This window comes from Corapipo altera, unplaced genomic scaffold (genome assembly GCF_003945725.1).
Source record: "Corapipo altera isolate COAL_440 unplaced genomic scaffold, ASM394572v1 0, whole genome shotgun sequence".
In the NCBI taxonomy this organism is placed as follows: Eukaryota; Metazoa; Chordata; class Aves; order Passeriformes; family Pipridae; genus Corapipo; species Corapipo altera.
Genome location: NW_020884872.1, coordinates 26,987,872 through 27,004,338, shown reverse-complemented (window position 1 = coordinate 27,004,338; position 16,467 = coordinate 26,987,872). Strand labels below are relative to the sequence as shown.

Here is a 16,467-nt window from a genome sequence, read left to right as displayed (position 1 = left end):
ATGTTGTGTTGGAGAAGGGACCACACTGAATAATTTTCCACTATAATGTGTCAGAATCATCATAACTGTATGTAATAACTATTTAATATCTCTCTAGGAAATCACAAGTAGTCATTCTACTGTGTTGGTTTTCTAGGTGGAGGTAAAATCTGGAGAAGAAGACGAAGAGATTCTCTTCAAAGAGAGGGCAAAACTCTACAGATGGGACAGGGATGCTACTCAGTGGAAGGAGCGTGGTGTTGGAGAGATCAAGATTCTCTTCCATACACAGAAGAAATACTATAGAGTCCTAATGAGAAGAGACCAAGTACTTAAGGTCTGTGCAAACCATGTCATCACCAAAGAAATGAACTTAGTGCCCTCTGATACATCAAACAATGCTTTAATTTGGACAGCCACAGATTATGCTGGTGAGTCTTTCAGGTGGTTTTTGTTGCTTTTCCTAAGCGGTCTGTAGTTTCTGTGCCTTTGTTTTTCCCAGGAAATGATTATAAGATAAAACTAAAGAAACCCTCTTTCTGGATTTATTTTCAGATGGTGAAGTAAAAGTTGAGCAACTTGCAGTCCGATTTAAAAGCCAAGAAATGGCTAATTCTTTCAAGAGGAGGTTTGAAGAATGCCAGCTAAGCTTGTCAGAACTACAGAAAGGGCACTTATCTCTGGCAGCAGGACTGTCAAAGGACACCAACCCTGTTGTGTATTTTGAAGTTTCTGCTGATGATGAACCTTTAGGACACATAACCATGGAGCTATTTTCAAATATTGTCCCAAGAACTGCTGAAAATTTCAGAGCCCTGTGCACAGGAGAGAAAGGATTTGGATTCAAGAACTCCCGCTTTCACAGAATAGTCACCGACTTTGTGTGTCAGGTAAGCATAACAGGAAGACGCTTCGAGAGAATGAGAATGCATCTTGACTAAAGATGGTACTTCAAAAAATCACTTCTACTGGATAGCACATACTTGTTGGCAGCACGGATCCACTGTGCAGGATACTCTTATTTACCCTTTCACTACAAGGAGATGAGAAATGGTGCAAGCAGCACATGCTTCCCTAAGCCAGATGCTTACCTGTGTCTGCCAGCTCCTCATGATTCAGTGTTACCTAGCGGTGTCATGTTAGTGTGGAAATAAAAAGTGGAGATAACGAAATCCTCTTAGAAAGGGCAAGGGACCTGTTGCTGAACAGGAACACCAAGGAAAGTAAGTGTTCCCAAAACTACCATTCATTTTTCTCTCTGTACAGAGAGGAACTCCTGTATGCTCACCTGCTAAGAACACTTACTTTCCAGGATTCTCTTACAGTTTAAGGTACACTTCGTATTTCAGGTAGCGTGTACTCGAAGACTGATACTCCCAGTATTTAGATGTTCAGGTTTCCATCTAAAAGAAGTCTTCTAGATCTGATTGTCATGCAGTGGCCTGCTCTTAAAATACTCAAATTTTGCATCAGGAGTATCAGCCTGCAGTGCATCTGAACCCCCATGTAGACAGTGTTGGTTTTAAACCTTGGGGTGCATTCAGTAGCACTAGCAAGTTCTTCATGAATGCTGAAGGCTTAGGAGATAGATCATAGCTCAGATAGACCTTCCGTTTCCTAGAACTCTCATCAAGAATTCATTGAGTTTTAGTGACTTATAATGTGCAGAATGAACCAACTTCCATATACACTATGCTAATGTTCAGGATGTCACTACATCACTGAAGCTGAGTTATGTAGACAGCCTTCTGTAAACTCAAAATTAGACCGTAATATATGAATGGCTTCTAACCAGAATAAAATATTACCTTGTCTCTTGATTAGGTATCACCTGTGCCTGAAGGATGCACTTTAGGTGCCAAGTTTTTGCAAAAGAACCATTTCTGATAAGGAAAGCATCATTAGGTCTTTTAGTGCTTAAGCTTGTTTCAAGGTATTCCACATCCTATAAGGAGCAGACTTTCTTTTTAAATGGTTATCTGTACCATATATGTGTGACAAAGTGAGGTTTTATCACATGAAATTAGTATATTCTAAGTTCGGTCTGCTTTGCCTAAATTTTCTTCAGGTACAGTGAGAAGTTTTTCAATTAGAACTAAGGCTTTCCTTCAAAGATAAGGTAGTATACGTTATCACTTCTGTGTGTATAGTCAAATAATAGGGAGCCAGAAACTCACTGCCTTCCAGAAAAACAAAAAGGAAATAGAATTGTTTTGTGTTTTGGGACTTGTCGGTTAATGCTATGCCCCCTTTTGTTTTGTTTGTTTTTGTTTTAAGGGAGGAGATATAACAAACCATGATGGAACAGGTGGACAGTCAATTTATGGAACAGCATTTGAAGATGAGAATTTTGAAGTGAAACACACTGGTCCTGGATTGTTGTCAATGGCAAATAAGGGCAGGGATACAAATAATTCTCAGTTCTTCATAACACTTAAAAAAGCAGAACACTTGGACTTCAAGCATGTTGTATTTGGGTTTGTGAAAGATGGAATGGATGTCGTGAAAAAGATTGAATCCTTCGGTTCTCCTAAAGGGCTAGTAAATGCAAGAATTGTCATTACAGACTGTGGGCAAATATAGAATTATTTCTTTGAGTAAACAAATGTTTTAGCGGTATAAATCAGTACTTAGATGTTATTGACTAATTATTTCAATTTCTTAAAATGGACACTTCTGATGTATAAATGTAAAATTACAAGTTATAGTTGGATTTTTTATGTGTTCTAATTGATTTTTTTGCATGTTAAATAAAGTTCAGGCACTGGCATATTTCAGGTGTATTTGTGTTATCCTGACATATTTGTATTAAGTGTCAAATTTTAAAAATAAAATCCTAGTCTTGTTAAAATAAATGTCTTCAGTTCGTTTAAAAAAAAAAAACTTGCATAATTTGGCTTCCTCATGAAGCTCTTTTGAATGTGGAGATTGTAGATGCTAGAGAAGTACACCAACTCTTTTTTTTTGTACTTAAAATATTTCTAAAAGACTTGGTTTAACAAAAAACAGCTACTAAACATTGAGATTTTACCTGAAATGCTGTAGTATAACCCCCTGCTACTGCTCTGATGCTGCTCTCCTGGCTCTGCTCAGTGGTTATTCGCTGTTTTAAACTTCGTGGCCTCACTGCAGGCTCTAAGTACCACTATCTTGAAAAATTTTACCTCTCAGTAGTGAGTATGCATGGATAAATGCAGGGTTTATTTAAACTGATACTCTACACTTCAGTGCTGGCATTATCAAGAGTTTTTTTTCCCCAAGGTAACTAAGTTGTTATGATCTGTAAATTGGAAATACGTGACTTGTATATTCAGCTTTAAGTTTATTTGGATTTGTATTTATTTATTTTTACAGGATAATAGTAGTACTTCTTCATGGATGAGTTTATCACTGTCAACAACTGCCTCAAGGGAGGTTGTAGCCAGGTGGGGGTCGGCCTCTTCTTCCAGGCACCAGGTGACAGGATGAGAGGACATAGTCTTAAGATGTACCAGGGGAGGCTTAGGTTGGACATTAATTCTACACAGAAAAGGTGATTAAACAGTGGAATGGGCTGCCCAGGGAGGTGGTGGAGTCATATTTCATTAAGCGTTTAAGGAAAGACTGGATGTGTCACTTAGTGCCAGGGTCGAGTTGACGTGGTGGTGTTCGGTCAGATGTTCGACTCGACGATCAGAGGTCCCACAAAACCATTAGACTGTAAAGAACCACCCGTGCTGTGCCCGTCCCCCGCAGCCATGTGACGGGCCTCGCTCGGCCCTGCCCGGACTCGGCTCTGCCCCTCCTCCCCGTCTGCGCGGGCGCGGGCGGCGGCGGTTCGTTCGAGCGCGGCGGTGCCGCCATGGCGGGAGGGGCGTCTGAGCCCGCGCCCGGCCTCGGCCGCGGCCGCTCCGCCCGGCGCCTGCAGTCGCGGTACTCGCGGGGGCCCGCGGGGGTGAGACGGCGGGGCCGGGGGTGGGCTGCCTGGGGGGAGGGAGAGAAGGAAATCCGTTTCTCCTCGCCGCGTTCCCGAGGGGCTTGGAGGAGAGGGCTGTAGCGGGGAACTGTGTTCCTTCCGTAGGGTTCTTTGTGAACACCGCGGTGTTGCATATCCCTGCACTGAGGGACAAAAGTGGGGTTTAAACAGACTTGGGGAGGTTATGTGTTCTTTCTTGTCCTACCCCCGCGTGCTGTAACTGCCTTACAGTAGAAGTGCGGAAGAGTCATCCTTGCCTGATGTGGAAATTTCCCTGAAAATTACAATTCCAAATTTTATGCATTACCAAGACGTTTATTTTTTGCGTAAAACCTTCTGGTGCCTTCCACTTGAGTAAGATCATATGTGAATGGTCTTAGAAGTAGTCTGCTAAGCACGTATGAAATATATATAATAGGATAAGTAACTTCTTATCCTCTTCAGCCACAGCAATTGGCAGCCTTCCTTAGAATGCGTTAGGAGTGTTTGTGATTTTTTTTGTGAAGCCTAGTGATTAGCTCTGTTGTCAGAGAGCAGGAAAGTGTTCCATACCTAGTCAGTCAGAGGAGAATCAAACCCGTAGTTCATGAGAGACTACTGCGCTGACCAGGCAGTGAATTATGATGGGTATCGTTCCCTTGGCGAAGTACAACAATATTATTTTACACTAGAGAATGCTAAGGTTCTTTACGCTGATACGAATGAGGGAACTGGACTGTGGTTCTTCTGTTTCCTTGTGTTCACATAAATATTTATGGATTTGCACAGTGGATTGGGAAACTGATCTGCTTAAAAATCCAGCAGCAAAGACCCCTCCCTCCTGCTAGTGTTTCAAAAGCTTTTGATAATTCATAAAAGGAATACTTACTGGCCTGGAACCTTTGTTTTGCCTGAATTCTGTTTGTCTTTCACTGAAACAAATTCAAACTCATGCTGCAAAGGAAGTCATATGTTGGGAAATATCCATGAGCAACCACAGATTGGGAGAGATTGAAAGCTGGGTTTGAGCTAGACACACAGTTGTACTGGGATATCAGGTTGGTCCTGGGAATCGTCAAATGACTGCAAAACCCAGCCTTTTTTTTCTGAGGAAGTGTGACTTGACATTTTAGGATCCAGAACTGTCCCAAATGTGATGTGAAGATTTGAGTTGTTTCGCAGCTAAAATCAGGCTGTATGCTGTTAGTTTCTTCAGAAGGATTTACAACATGACTAGCATTTTATGGTGCTCTAGATTGTGTTTTTCTTGGGGAATATTCTGCTTGAATTACAGAACTGTGCTTCAAGAGAAAATAATTTTGAACACTTATGTTTAAAAGACTGTCACTGAGACTTTAAAGTGTAATGCTTGCAAGGAAGAAAGTGTTGCATTTGTTTGTGGGTTATTTCATTAGAAAGTGGGAATTTAAGTACAAGAAATTACAGCAGTTGATCACTTGATTTAGAACACAGCAGAGAGGTGCAGTGAAACAACTGAGATGATGAGAACTACCTTGAGTCTGATATTTTCAGTATCTTCTAATGTACATTTAATTGATTTTACTTATAGCATAAACCTTCTGTCATTCACTTTCTTAGTATGTAGTTACAAGATAGTAAGAAAAAGTAGAACAGGAAACTTTGGCATAAAAAGCCTAGGTATGAAGGTAGATGGCACTGTTTCTGTAATTACCTAGTTCTACTTTCATGCCTTTATTTTATGTTACCGTCTTCATTGTGCTTTATATGCTCAAATTTTAGGCTCAAATATTCTAACATATAACACTATGAATATTTAATTATTAGACTGTAGGGAATATATTTGCCTCTTTACATTAGTATGAGGTGAGGACCACGTTTATATATTGAAGAAAAACCCACTTCCTTTTCAAAGCTAGTGGTTTGTAGTAAGAATTCTGTCACAAGGAGTTGTAACTGTTAAACAACTAAGTTGTAACATACATTTTCTGTGAAAATTCTTGCTAGATTACAGTGGTTTTGTGTTTTCTTGTAGGATTGCCTCTTGGGAGCACTGCATAACAACTGTAAAAGTGGAAACTCCTTAGTATACAAAGGTAATACCAAGCAATGGTGCATTGATCTTTTTTAGGGAAAATATATACTAGAGCTATATACTAGAGTATGGTTCCTAAACTTATTAAAGTATTTTGCATTTCAGATAGGTAGATATTCTTGATCAGGGGGTTGTGACACTTGGGAGCCAGCCTGGGAATATTAACACTGGAGTAAAGAACACAAAGGATTCTTTAAAACAACCTGTTTGTTTTTAAGGCCTGCTTGACTTAGTTGGTAGCAGTCCACCTCATAATGCATATATTTAGCTTTAATTTAAAGATACATAAATGTTTAATATTTAGAATGCATTTGAGCTTTTTTGGAAACACATTGCTGGTGCATGTGGACAGCAGACTAAAACAATTTATTTTTCAGACTTCGGTTACAGAAAAACTAGTATATGCAGGCAAGCTCTAAAACTTCAGAAAGACAAATCTGGTATGAATGCTAAATAATTCTTACTATAGTTTAAGCTTTTATAATTCTTAATTTGTCAAGCTGCATCAGTAGTGGTTTTGGTTCTTAAACTTACATGATTACGTGGCAAGCACTCCTAATAAGCCCTTGTTGATTTCTTAATGTCAACTTCTCAAATGCAAAATAAAATGATAAAAATTTTATGTATTGCAGGTGACATGGACAGCTCACTGGAAAACACAGCTATTTCTCTGTCAAGTTGTTCTTTAGAGTCAGAATTTACTGCAACTGGAAGAGAGAAAAGCATCAGATCTAGTGATTTCCTAAAAAGTTTTAAAGACCGGGATTGGTAGTAGGTGTTTTCAGTTCCTCTCATCATCCAGATAAACCATGAGTAAACAATACATTTGGACTGTGCAAAAGTTAAGGTTCTTGTATTCTTGAGTAAAGAATTGTTTGTGGCCAACTTATGAGATAATGTGGATGTTGATTTTTATGAGCAGTACTGTCTCACTTTTTGGTCTGATGTGTACATGTTGAAATTGCTAATGGGATACAGGGATGATAAAAACTGAACTAGGTGATAAAAAATTAACTAGGAGGAAAGCAAATAGCCCAGACTGATAAGCAGATTTATGTTTTTTTAGAGGTAATTTGATTCCAAAAGCAAAAAAATTACTTCTCAGAGCTTTTTTACACCAAATATGAAAAATATAATATAAAAAGGGGGCAATTATTTTTAATTTTCCAGAAATTTGGTTGTTTGTGATGAGAGAAGAGTGTTGTTTTTACCTGTCATATACATGTGCTTACAACATGAAAATCCTAGTTATTGCTACTACTTTTAAGTCAGAAACACTACTAATTGCTGTGGTTAGAGTCTTGTGAGTAATAATGCCTTCCATCCAAATGATTTAACTCTGCTATTTGTTATTAGTCAAATATCAAAGTCGTACATTGAGCAATGTTTGCCTTTTTATGCAGCCTTCTCTCAGTGCTCAGTTATGTAGCACATTAGAAAGGAACTGAGTAATTTAAAATTATTACTATTTTGTATTTTTAGTTTTGATGATGAACAAGATTCTTTTTGTGACTCAAATGGTCTAGAAATAGAAGAAAGGTCCATTATTTGCTCTGAAACTGATGCAATTCAAAATACAGCTATATACATGGAAACAGGTAATAAATATTTAATTTTACATATTCTTGCAACTCTGTGTGAAGTATAATGTAATTTTAAAAACTTTCTAGTAAATATATTTCTATTCAATTCAGAAATACAACAATCAACTAAAATGTATTTTAGGTGGGGGGATTTAACCTTTCACATAAATATGAGTAACTCCTTTAGACTTATTTTAGGAGGTCCAGATGCACTTGAAGAAATACTAACATAAATTTTTAAAAAAAGAGATCAACCTTTTATGAAACTGGTTGCCAGCTGACGTTATAATATAAATGAAGAAACAAGTTGGGTTTTGGATTTTTGTTTGTGTGTTTGTTTTGCTTTATTTTGCTTTAAGTAGCTAGCTACATTAACAGATACTACAACTCAGATGGTTTTTGTCAGTCTAAGGATGGAAAAACTAGCAACAGGTAGTGTTGCCTTTGTTCAACTAACCAAGGAAATTCTAGCTACAATGTTGTAACAGGGACCAAACATTCACTGAAAATGTTTGAAAATGCAAGTAGAGGAGTTTGTGAATCAGTGTAGCCCTCTCTTGTGGAGAGTTTTAGGTTTAGAAGAGCATTGATATGTTCTTTTGAAAGTGTGTGAAAAAGTGGAAACAGACAGACAACCAACTCCAAAGTGGCTAAAAGGAATCTCAGAAGCCAGGCAGAACAGATCATTGGAGCTGTCAATGGAGACACTTTAATAGGTAAAGCGAAAGCCACACACTCCAGCAAAGCAGAACAAGGAATTCATCCACCATTTCCCATGGGCAGGCAGGTGTTCAGCCACCTGCAGGAAAGCTGGGCTCCACCACATGTAATGGTGACTTGGGAAGACAAACACCACCACACTGAATGTCCCTGCCTCCCTCCTTCTTTCCCTAGCTTTATGTGCTGAGCATGACACTGTATGGTGTTGGAGTCTGCTGTCCTTTCTTTGTCCCACCCTTAGCCCCCTCGCTGGTGGGGTGTGATGGGGTGAGAGGCAGAAAAGGCCTTGATGCTGTGCAAGCCCTGCTCAGCAATAGCTAAAACATCCCTGATTTATCAACACTGTTTCCAGCACAAATCCAAACCATAGCTCTATCCCAGGCAAAAACCAGCAAAGTACCTAGTTAGTATTTCTGATACTGTTACCTAGGTAATCTTATCCTGATGTGGTACTTAGGTGCAGTTCACCTTGCAAGATGTCTCTCCCCAAAAAGATCCCAATACTTCCCTTCAGTTATCTGTGAACTTTGTCCATTTGACTATTTGTGAAATCCAGCCATTCCTCATTGTGCCATCTGCATCTTTCATCAGCTGTAATCTGTCACATCGAACAGTTTCTCATGTGATGTCCAGTAGTTTTTTAAGTCTTCTGCTGTTAACTTAGGTGTCAGCCTAAGGTCTAGTTGTCAGGAAATCACTTGCCTGAAGCCCTTACAAAAATAATAGGAGATTCTGGTGACACAATGACTCGATCTGTGCATAATTTCTATACAGATATCTCTGGGATTTCTGTATTGCAGTGGAGGGCATAGTTTTACTTATAAAACTCCATTGATTCCTGATCAGTTCAAACAAATTGTGTAACACTGCTTTGAGCAATTCTCCGTAATTCTTTAGATTACTTTCACATTTTGATACATCTTGCTTTATACTTATTCCTAAAATACATTTTTGATGGTTTTATACAACAGTCATATAATTATTTAGCTAGGACTGATTTTTTAGTGTAAAATGTTTTTTTTCCTGTCCACAGGCCATACCTTACCATCTCATTTGGCTGCAACTACACAAGAAAATAGCAACCAAAATATTGGCAGTGGCTTGTTAAAGAAAATTGTGAGGGGAACTGATGCTGAGGCATGCAATAGCCAAGGCTTAATACCACCTCACATCAGTCAAATTTATGATGAATTATTTGTCATACATCAGAAACTCCAGGTAGGAACTGGAATAGCCTAAAAATTTTTGTTGAATAATGTTATGAAGATTCTTACTTTTGATAAAGAAGTGAGAAATTATGTAGATAGTAAAACTTGCCTATGTATTAAAGCTATTACTTAGTGCTATTACTTTATACTAATCACAATTAATTATATACTAAACCTCTGTCTTCATATGCCTCTTTTCCTAAATTAGTTCATTGATTTGGTAATGGTGCTTTGACTTGATTATGGGTAGGTCAGGTAGGTGGGTAGATTCAGCTTGAGGGAGTTTGAACACAGTGCTTCTACTGTCTTGTAACACACTATGGACATGGAGGGAAGCACCCACAACTGTTGCTTCTCTTGAGAGCATCTAAAACTGTTCTTCTGACTCTATGCATTCTAGAGCACTTACCTTCATGGCCTCCTGCAAAAACCCTCAATTCATCCCACCAGTCCATCTCCAGCAGGCCTAGGCTACTAACAGAAGAACCTCCTATGTGGTTTTACTCTGTAAGAGTTCCTAAGCTTCTGCTAGATTCCCTGATGTGACTGTCTTTTGCACCATATGAGATAAAAAGAATTTTGTATCTTTTTATCCCTCACCACTTTTTCAGGGATGCTTCCTACTAATTGAAGAAACAATAAATCTAGTATTCAGCATAGACAGTCACATCAGACTCTCTTCTGTCTTACTGTTAATATTATTATCCAAACATTTTGGAAGCAAAAGCCAAAGTTTAATTGTCTGGATTTATACTTGAGCAACAATATAGAGTTGAATTTTGTATTTTGGGAGGCTGAGCCATCCCAACGCACATCAGTCACTTGGGTTGACATGTGAGGAAACTGAACATAGATGGCCATCAGGATACTTTGTGTTAGTAAGCTCTTATCTAACACTATAATTTCACAAAAAGCTAAGCATGTTTCTGGGCCAAAAATTCAAATGCAGTATAATTTGTGACAACTTCTTAGGTTTTTAAAGTAGTTTCAACATTTTTTTCTTGATACAGAGAGAAAGTTCAGCACAGCAGGAGTATGCTCTCCAACTCCAGAAACAAGAGCGTTGTCTAACAGAACGAGAAGCCTTGCTTTTTAAACATGAGGCAGCTTTGGCTAAAATAAGAGGTGTTGAAAAAGAAGTTCACACAAAATTTGGAGCTATAAAAGAGGTAAAAAAATATATTTGATGATAGATACTGCTCTGCATACCATATAATTTATTTATAGTTGTCTTAAGCCATCACATGTTTGCTGGAAATACTGCTTATTTCTTAAAGTGATTAAAGGAAAGATTCATATAGAAAGTACTGAACAATGTTATTAGGATTTTTGTATGACTCCTGTTTCAGAATGGTGCATTTAGTTGTCTGATGTATTAGTACATGTTACTGTTACAAGTTAGAAAAAAGAGGTCACTTATTTCTAAAGTAGTGACAGCTATGCAACCAGTATTAGAGAAAAAAATTTGGTCTATCTGTAATTGTATGTAAATGAGTATTTTTGCATTAGCTGTAGTCAAAATGGATTTCCTTGCGAAGGCTTTAAGACACATTGAGACCTTATGGACATAACACCTATTGCAGAGGGCATTAGCAACCAAAGGCTCAAGAAGTTCAGAGGAAGATCAACCTAACTTTGGGGGTGTGGAAAGAAATGAAATGGTATGATTTTGCTGTAAGAAGAGGTACTTATTAGTAACACTGTTCTTGAGAGTGTTTGCAATTGAATTTAAGTCTTGTGAAAAGTTTTAGTTATTATCCAGGAGGTCTCCAAGAGAAATACTTAAACATGTACTTTGTGTCAAAACCAGAAGCTGAGAAATTAAATTTCTTTGAAGTGTGCAAGTAAACCTTTCCCACAAGCTGTTGAGGGAGGATAAACTACATGTTAAAAAGGAGGAAAGGGTGCCAGAGGGTAGTATCTGAAAAAAGTATACTGTTCACAAGGCCTGAGTGTACAGTATTGCATTTGAATAGAAATATCAGCAACAGAAACAGAGGATGATAAGTGGGTGCATGGGCTAAACACACAGAATGAATTGAGAGTGAATGTGCCAGTCTTCAGCTACAAAAAAGGCTGAAAAACTAGATGTAACAAAAGCAGTTAAGCATATGAACAGGGAGATTGGCAAGACTGTGGTGTTCCTAGTATTGGATAACTTAAGAACAGGGGAGACAAGCATCTGGCAGGAGTGAAATGGTATAGCTGGTTAAAATACAGATGACACCACCTGATTTGATTATGGGAGTGGGTGGGTTAGACATCCTAGCATCACCTGCAACCCTATGGCTTAACAACTGAATTGGTTATGAACTTCAAGTAAAGCTGTTAACTGTGTATGTAGAAAACAGAAGTGAAACATTCCTTAAGATTCCATAAGAGGGTGCATTATATGTTGGCAGCATCTGTATGTTTATTGGTATGGAAAGGGGATCTGTCATTTCATACAGATGAGAGGACAAAAGGAAACAACCTCAAATTGCACCAGGGAAGGTTTACATTGGATATTAGGAATAATTTCTTCACCTAGGGGATTTTCAAGCATTGGAACAGGCTGCCCAGAGAAGTGCTGGAGTCACCATCTCTGGAGGTATGAAAAGACATGTAGATGTGGCACATAGGGACATGGTTTAGTGGTGGACTTGGCAGTGTTAGGTTAATGGTTGGACTCACTCTTCCAACCTTAATGATTCTATGATTCTGTGTCTTCTTAGGCAAATATGTGTAGGTGCTTTAGACAAGAATGTCTTGCCCACAACTGTTCTGATCCCTATTGGCTGAAGAAGAGCAACATTTGAGGAAAAGAGGAACCGTAGTTGGTTCTCTGTACAGCTGGAATGGGAATTACTGAATTTCCAAGCAGAAATACAGAGGTGGATCTCTTCAGGACTTACATCCTTTAAATTTCTACAGTCCTTTATTTTTGTCATTTGCACATGTAGGGAGAGAGGATATGACTGGAAATAGAAAAGTAGAGATCAAGTAGGTGAATGAAGAATAGTGAACTCATGGAAGGAGAGAAATGAAAGATAGTATGTATATATAGCTGGAATATTTTCAGTAAAATAAAACCTTACTGTTTTATCAAATCTGAGGTACTTAGAGGTGCCCTGGTGACCAGAGAAGATTAAATCTAAAACAAGTTTCAGGGGAAAGAGAAGAATGGCAGTGGATATGCAAGTCGTAGTTAACAATTCATATGCTTATGTTGTAAACCCGAGTGTTAGTCTAAAAGGCATAAGGATTAGTTTCTTGCTCTGCATAATTGAGAGTGAGCAAAGCCAAAAAAGTAGTTGAAACCTCAAAACACAATCACAACTTTTTGTAATTGAGTGAACTGTAAATAAAAGCTTTTTCATTGATTTTAGTTCACAAACATTTCCCACATCTGAATTGTCTGGGAAATATGCATATAATATACATATACATATATATATATAGTCTGGTTTTAGTAGAATCTGGAAAGAATAGGAGCTGTAGTCTGTGCATGTTGCTCTCTGTTTCTATATAGATCCTTCTTAACACGCAGTACAGATGTTGTTTTTCTCACTATTTGACCATGCAGAATGACAAACTTGGTATTTGAAAGTCTGTCCTATTATTTTAACACTAAAGTGGAGCTTGGTGTTTTTAGAATAGTCCTTTTTAAATCATGTTTTTAAATTTGGTACTTCTCTAGCGACATGAGGCAGAAGTTAAACAGCTGACAGAAGCCTTGAGAGAAATAACTAAAGAAAATAGGAGGCTGAAGTCATCATTTGACACCTTGAGGGAAATGAATGACTCTTTGAGGAAACAGGTAAAATTAATTATTTCCTGCTACAGAAAATTTTACAAGTTATAGTCAATAACTGTAAATCTTCAAGCAACTCTAGTTAGCAAAATTGCTGATTTTTTGTTTCTGTAAGACAAGAATTGTATGAGTGACTGAAAATACTTCCTGCATGTTTTTCTAGTACTTGAAATTTAACCTTTCTGATCTTTTACAGTATAAAAAATATTGAACTTATTCCTCTGACCCACTAGGAACAACTAATTGTTAGGAAGGGCAAATCCATATCTTCTGAAGCAGATTGAGGGTGGATGGAGAGAAAGTATTTTATGGCTTAATAGTATCTACCCTGTGCTGATTGGCTCTGCTGATTCTATTAAAAAAAAAATTTCTAACTCTGTGTTTGCTCAGTATTTTTAGTTATTTTTGCAAATTAAGGCAGTATTTTCTCAGTTTTTATATTGAGATAGTGTTTCATAGTAATACACAGAGTAGGAATTTGTTTCACTTGGCTGTCAAGTCTGATCTAAAATGCTGATGTGCAAATTGCTATCTAAACTGTTTGATCATTGTTTATTCATTGAATTAATACCTGTTCTGATAAATTGAAGTACAGTAAAAATCTACAGCAGGGCCTTATTCTTTCCATTAGAGAAGGTCAGACTTAACTCCTAGAACGTTGATGGTTCTGGTGCAACACATCTGTCTCGTTATTTCCTCTCACTGCTAAATCTTTGCATTTCTTTGCAAAGTGAGGGCTTCTGTGATAATTATGCTGTTTGTTGTTGTATGCATAGGGCATGTTTCTTATATTTAAATGGTGGTTACACTTTCCCTCATCTTTTCTCACCGAGCAAACTGTTTCTGTAGTATATTAGTAACTGTCTCATTCTGCAGAGAAAAAAACTTTCACCTTCCCCATTAACAAGACAATTGTACCATTCTTGAAATATGTGCTCCATTTTTGTCACTTCTTCATGAAAAGATGTGAAGTACCTGTAAACCTAGGATGATATTGTAGTGCTTATTCTTCCCCTTCACACTGAAAGGTTGGGCTGCAGGTCAATAGAGAGCTACTGCTGCTGTCTTATCAGGTTGCCCAGAGACGTGTTAGAATCTCAAACCTTGGGCTGTTCAAAAGCTGTCTGGACATAGTCCTGGCCAACCAGTTCTTGGTGGCCCAGCTTGAGCTGGGGGGTTGGACCAGATGTCCTCCAGAAGTGCTCTTGAGCCTCAGCCAATCTGTGATTCTGTGATTTGTTGAGGGAGGTGTATGATGATTATGTTTCTCTCACTTTACATGCTGAGAAGAAAAAAATTGAACTTAAATAATTTAGCTACTCAACAGCAGTATCAAATTATTTCATTGTGATAATTAGGTGAAGAATTCAGTTTTGAATTTACAGATACTTTAATATTTTCTGATTCTTTCAGGTAAGTGATGTAACTGAGCTGAACAAGAAGTTGGAAGGTCAAGCACGAAAAGTACAAGCACGTTTAGAAAACCTACAGGTAAGGTTTGTTCTTACATGTACCTGCTTCTTTTATAGGTAATCAGTGAAATGTAATTCATTGTTATATTTTGTTGTAGAGGAAGCATGAATTTTCAATAATACGGAAGTCTGACAATATATGTCAAGTGATGCAACAAAGCAAACCTGTGAAACAGGAAAAAGTGATGGTAACATCAAAAATCACTAAGGTAAGAATTGAGCAAAAGTCTCTGTTTTCATTCGAAAGGCATTAGGCAGCATAACGTTCTCTGTGTATCTACTGGAAATTAGAAAATGTAGCTTCCAATTTTGTTTTACGAGTAAATTAATTATAAGAGAAGAGACATTATATTGGGAGAAAACACAGTTAACAAAGAATGAAGTTTGTTGCTAAAAATGTGTCTTGGATTTCATATTGCATATGTCAATAGTATGTGTGTATATTTTTATTTATTTGGTATGCTTTCCACTTCCTGTCATGTCATCTTTCATCTACCAATTAGAATTATAACCTGCTTCCACTTTAACAGATTTCTTTTGCTGTGTCAGAGAAAATCTTAAACTTCTTCTGCTTATTGCTGCCGTACAGCACAGCACTGTCCTTATGAATAACACCAGGCAAAAAGTAGTCAGTCAGAAGTATCTGATAAAGAATCTTCTCAACAAAATGTTATATTTTGGAGAAATAATCTTTAATGGGGGAAAGAGAATAAATGCAGTGTTCATACACAGTTCCAAAACAATCATCTTTGTTTCCTTACTTCTTATAACACTTCATGAAATGCTTTCTTTCTCCGTGTAGTTCCATTTAGTAGCAAGTGAACTGTGAAATGAAAAAGAGATATTCACACCATCATACTTAACTGATATATTGGGTGCCTTTAAGACTGTGCTGCATATATAGCCAACAAATTCTCTTTACATAGGTTTTAACATACTTTGGTTGCAAGTGTAATACAAATAGTATCAGTAATTACAGTTCTGATAGAAGAGGAAAACAGTTATCTGAAGGTAGATAGAAGAAAACTTTTAAAGTCTTTATAGAACTGTTTGTACAGCCTGTCTTCAGGTATCTGTAGTACAACCAGAATGACAATTTCAAAACGTTTTTGTTGATTTTTTAACAATGCTAGTTGCCCAGTTAAATTTTAACAACAGTAAATTGTGTGAAATAAAGCAAAGTAGGTCTAGTGTGTTGAGATAAGAATTTCCCCATGCAAAGGACATTAAAGACCTGCTTTCTCCTGTAGTTCATTTGTCCAGAATTATAAAATGGAGTGATTTTTTTATGTGAATTTTTTTTCCAAGGTGTTTGACTACCATTTGTCCAAGTATAAAATAAATTATTTTTTTTACACCCAGAAACGATCACAAATAGTGCCTGTCCTGCACTGGGGAGGGAGGTGTGAGACAGAGAGAAAAATGCTGCAGGATTCCTTCTGGGTCTCTGGAAGAAAGGCCTGACAACAAATGGCTTAATTAAAAGGTTATTTTAATAAGACAGAGTCAGAGGAGGAATAAAGACAGCACGTAAATCTTGTGTCCCTTCAGATGCTGGGAACCCTGTGTTTGAGCAGCATCAGGTGGAGCTTGGGTGGATTTTTCCCAGGGCATGCCGAGCTGCTCCTGTCCATTGAGAGAAGTTCCTCCTCTTTGACCATTCAAGAATTACATAATTTTCTTGCAAGATAACAGCTCTATTCG

At 37.7% G+C, this 16,467-nt stretch overlaps 2 protein-coding genes across 8 annotated transcripts in view; both read left to right on the top strand.

The window, feature by feature from the left end:
• The window catches only part of RGPD4 (RANBP2-like and GRIP domain containing 4), a 33,034-nt gene extending 30,200 nt beyond the window's left edge, over positions 1-2,834 (top strand). For all 5 annotated transcript variants that reach the window (XM_027640744.1, XM_027640732.1, XM_027640738.1 and 2 more), the window contains 3 exons: positions 137-410; positions 535-869; positions 2,257-2,834. In XM_027640744.1, coding sequence (XP_027496545.1) covers positions 137-410; positions 535-869; positions 2,257-2,562 — 915 coding nt within the window. In that variant the 3' untranslated portion in view covers positions 2,563-2,834. The remainder of the gene's footprint in view (positions 1-136; positions 411-534; positions 870-2,256) is intronic.
• Positions 2,835-3,816: 982 nt separating this feature from the next.
• Positions 3,817-16,467, top strand: part of CCDC138 (coiled-coil domain containing 138) — a 36,986-nt gene continuing 24,335 nt past the window's right edge. The window contains exons 1-9 of one of the 3 annotated variants that reach the window (XM_027640767.1): positions 3,817-3,891; positions 5,928-5,988; positions 6,620-6,758; positions 7,470-7,585; positions 9,324-9,508; positions 10,509-10,667; positions 13,178-13,297; positions 14,705-14,782; positions 14,862-14,972. In XM_027640767.1, coding sequence (XP_027496568.1) covers positions 6,625-6,758; positions 7,470-7,585; positions 9,324-9,508; positions 10,509-10,667; positions 13,178-13,297; positions 14,705-14,782; positions 14,862-14,972 — 903 coding nt within the window. In that variant the 5' untranslated portion in view covers positions 3,817-3,891; positions 5,928-5,988; positions 6,620-6,624. Of the gene's footprint in view, positions 3,914-5,927; positions 5,989-6,619; positions 6,759-7,469; positions 7,586-9,323; positions 9,509-10,508; positions 10,668-13,177; positions 13,298-14,704; positions 14,783-14,861; positions 14,973-16,467 lie in introns of those variants that run through there. The other 2 variants (XM_027640758.1, XM_027640778.1) reach the window with 2 other exon arrangements.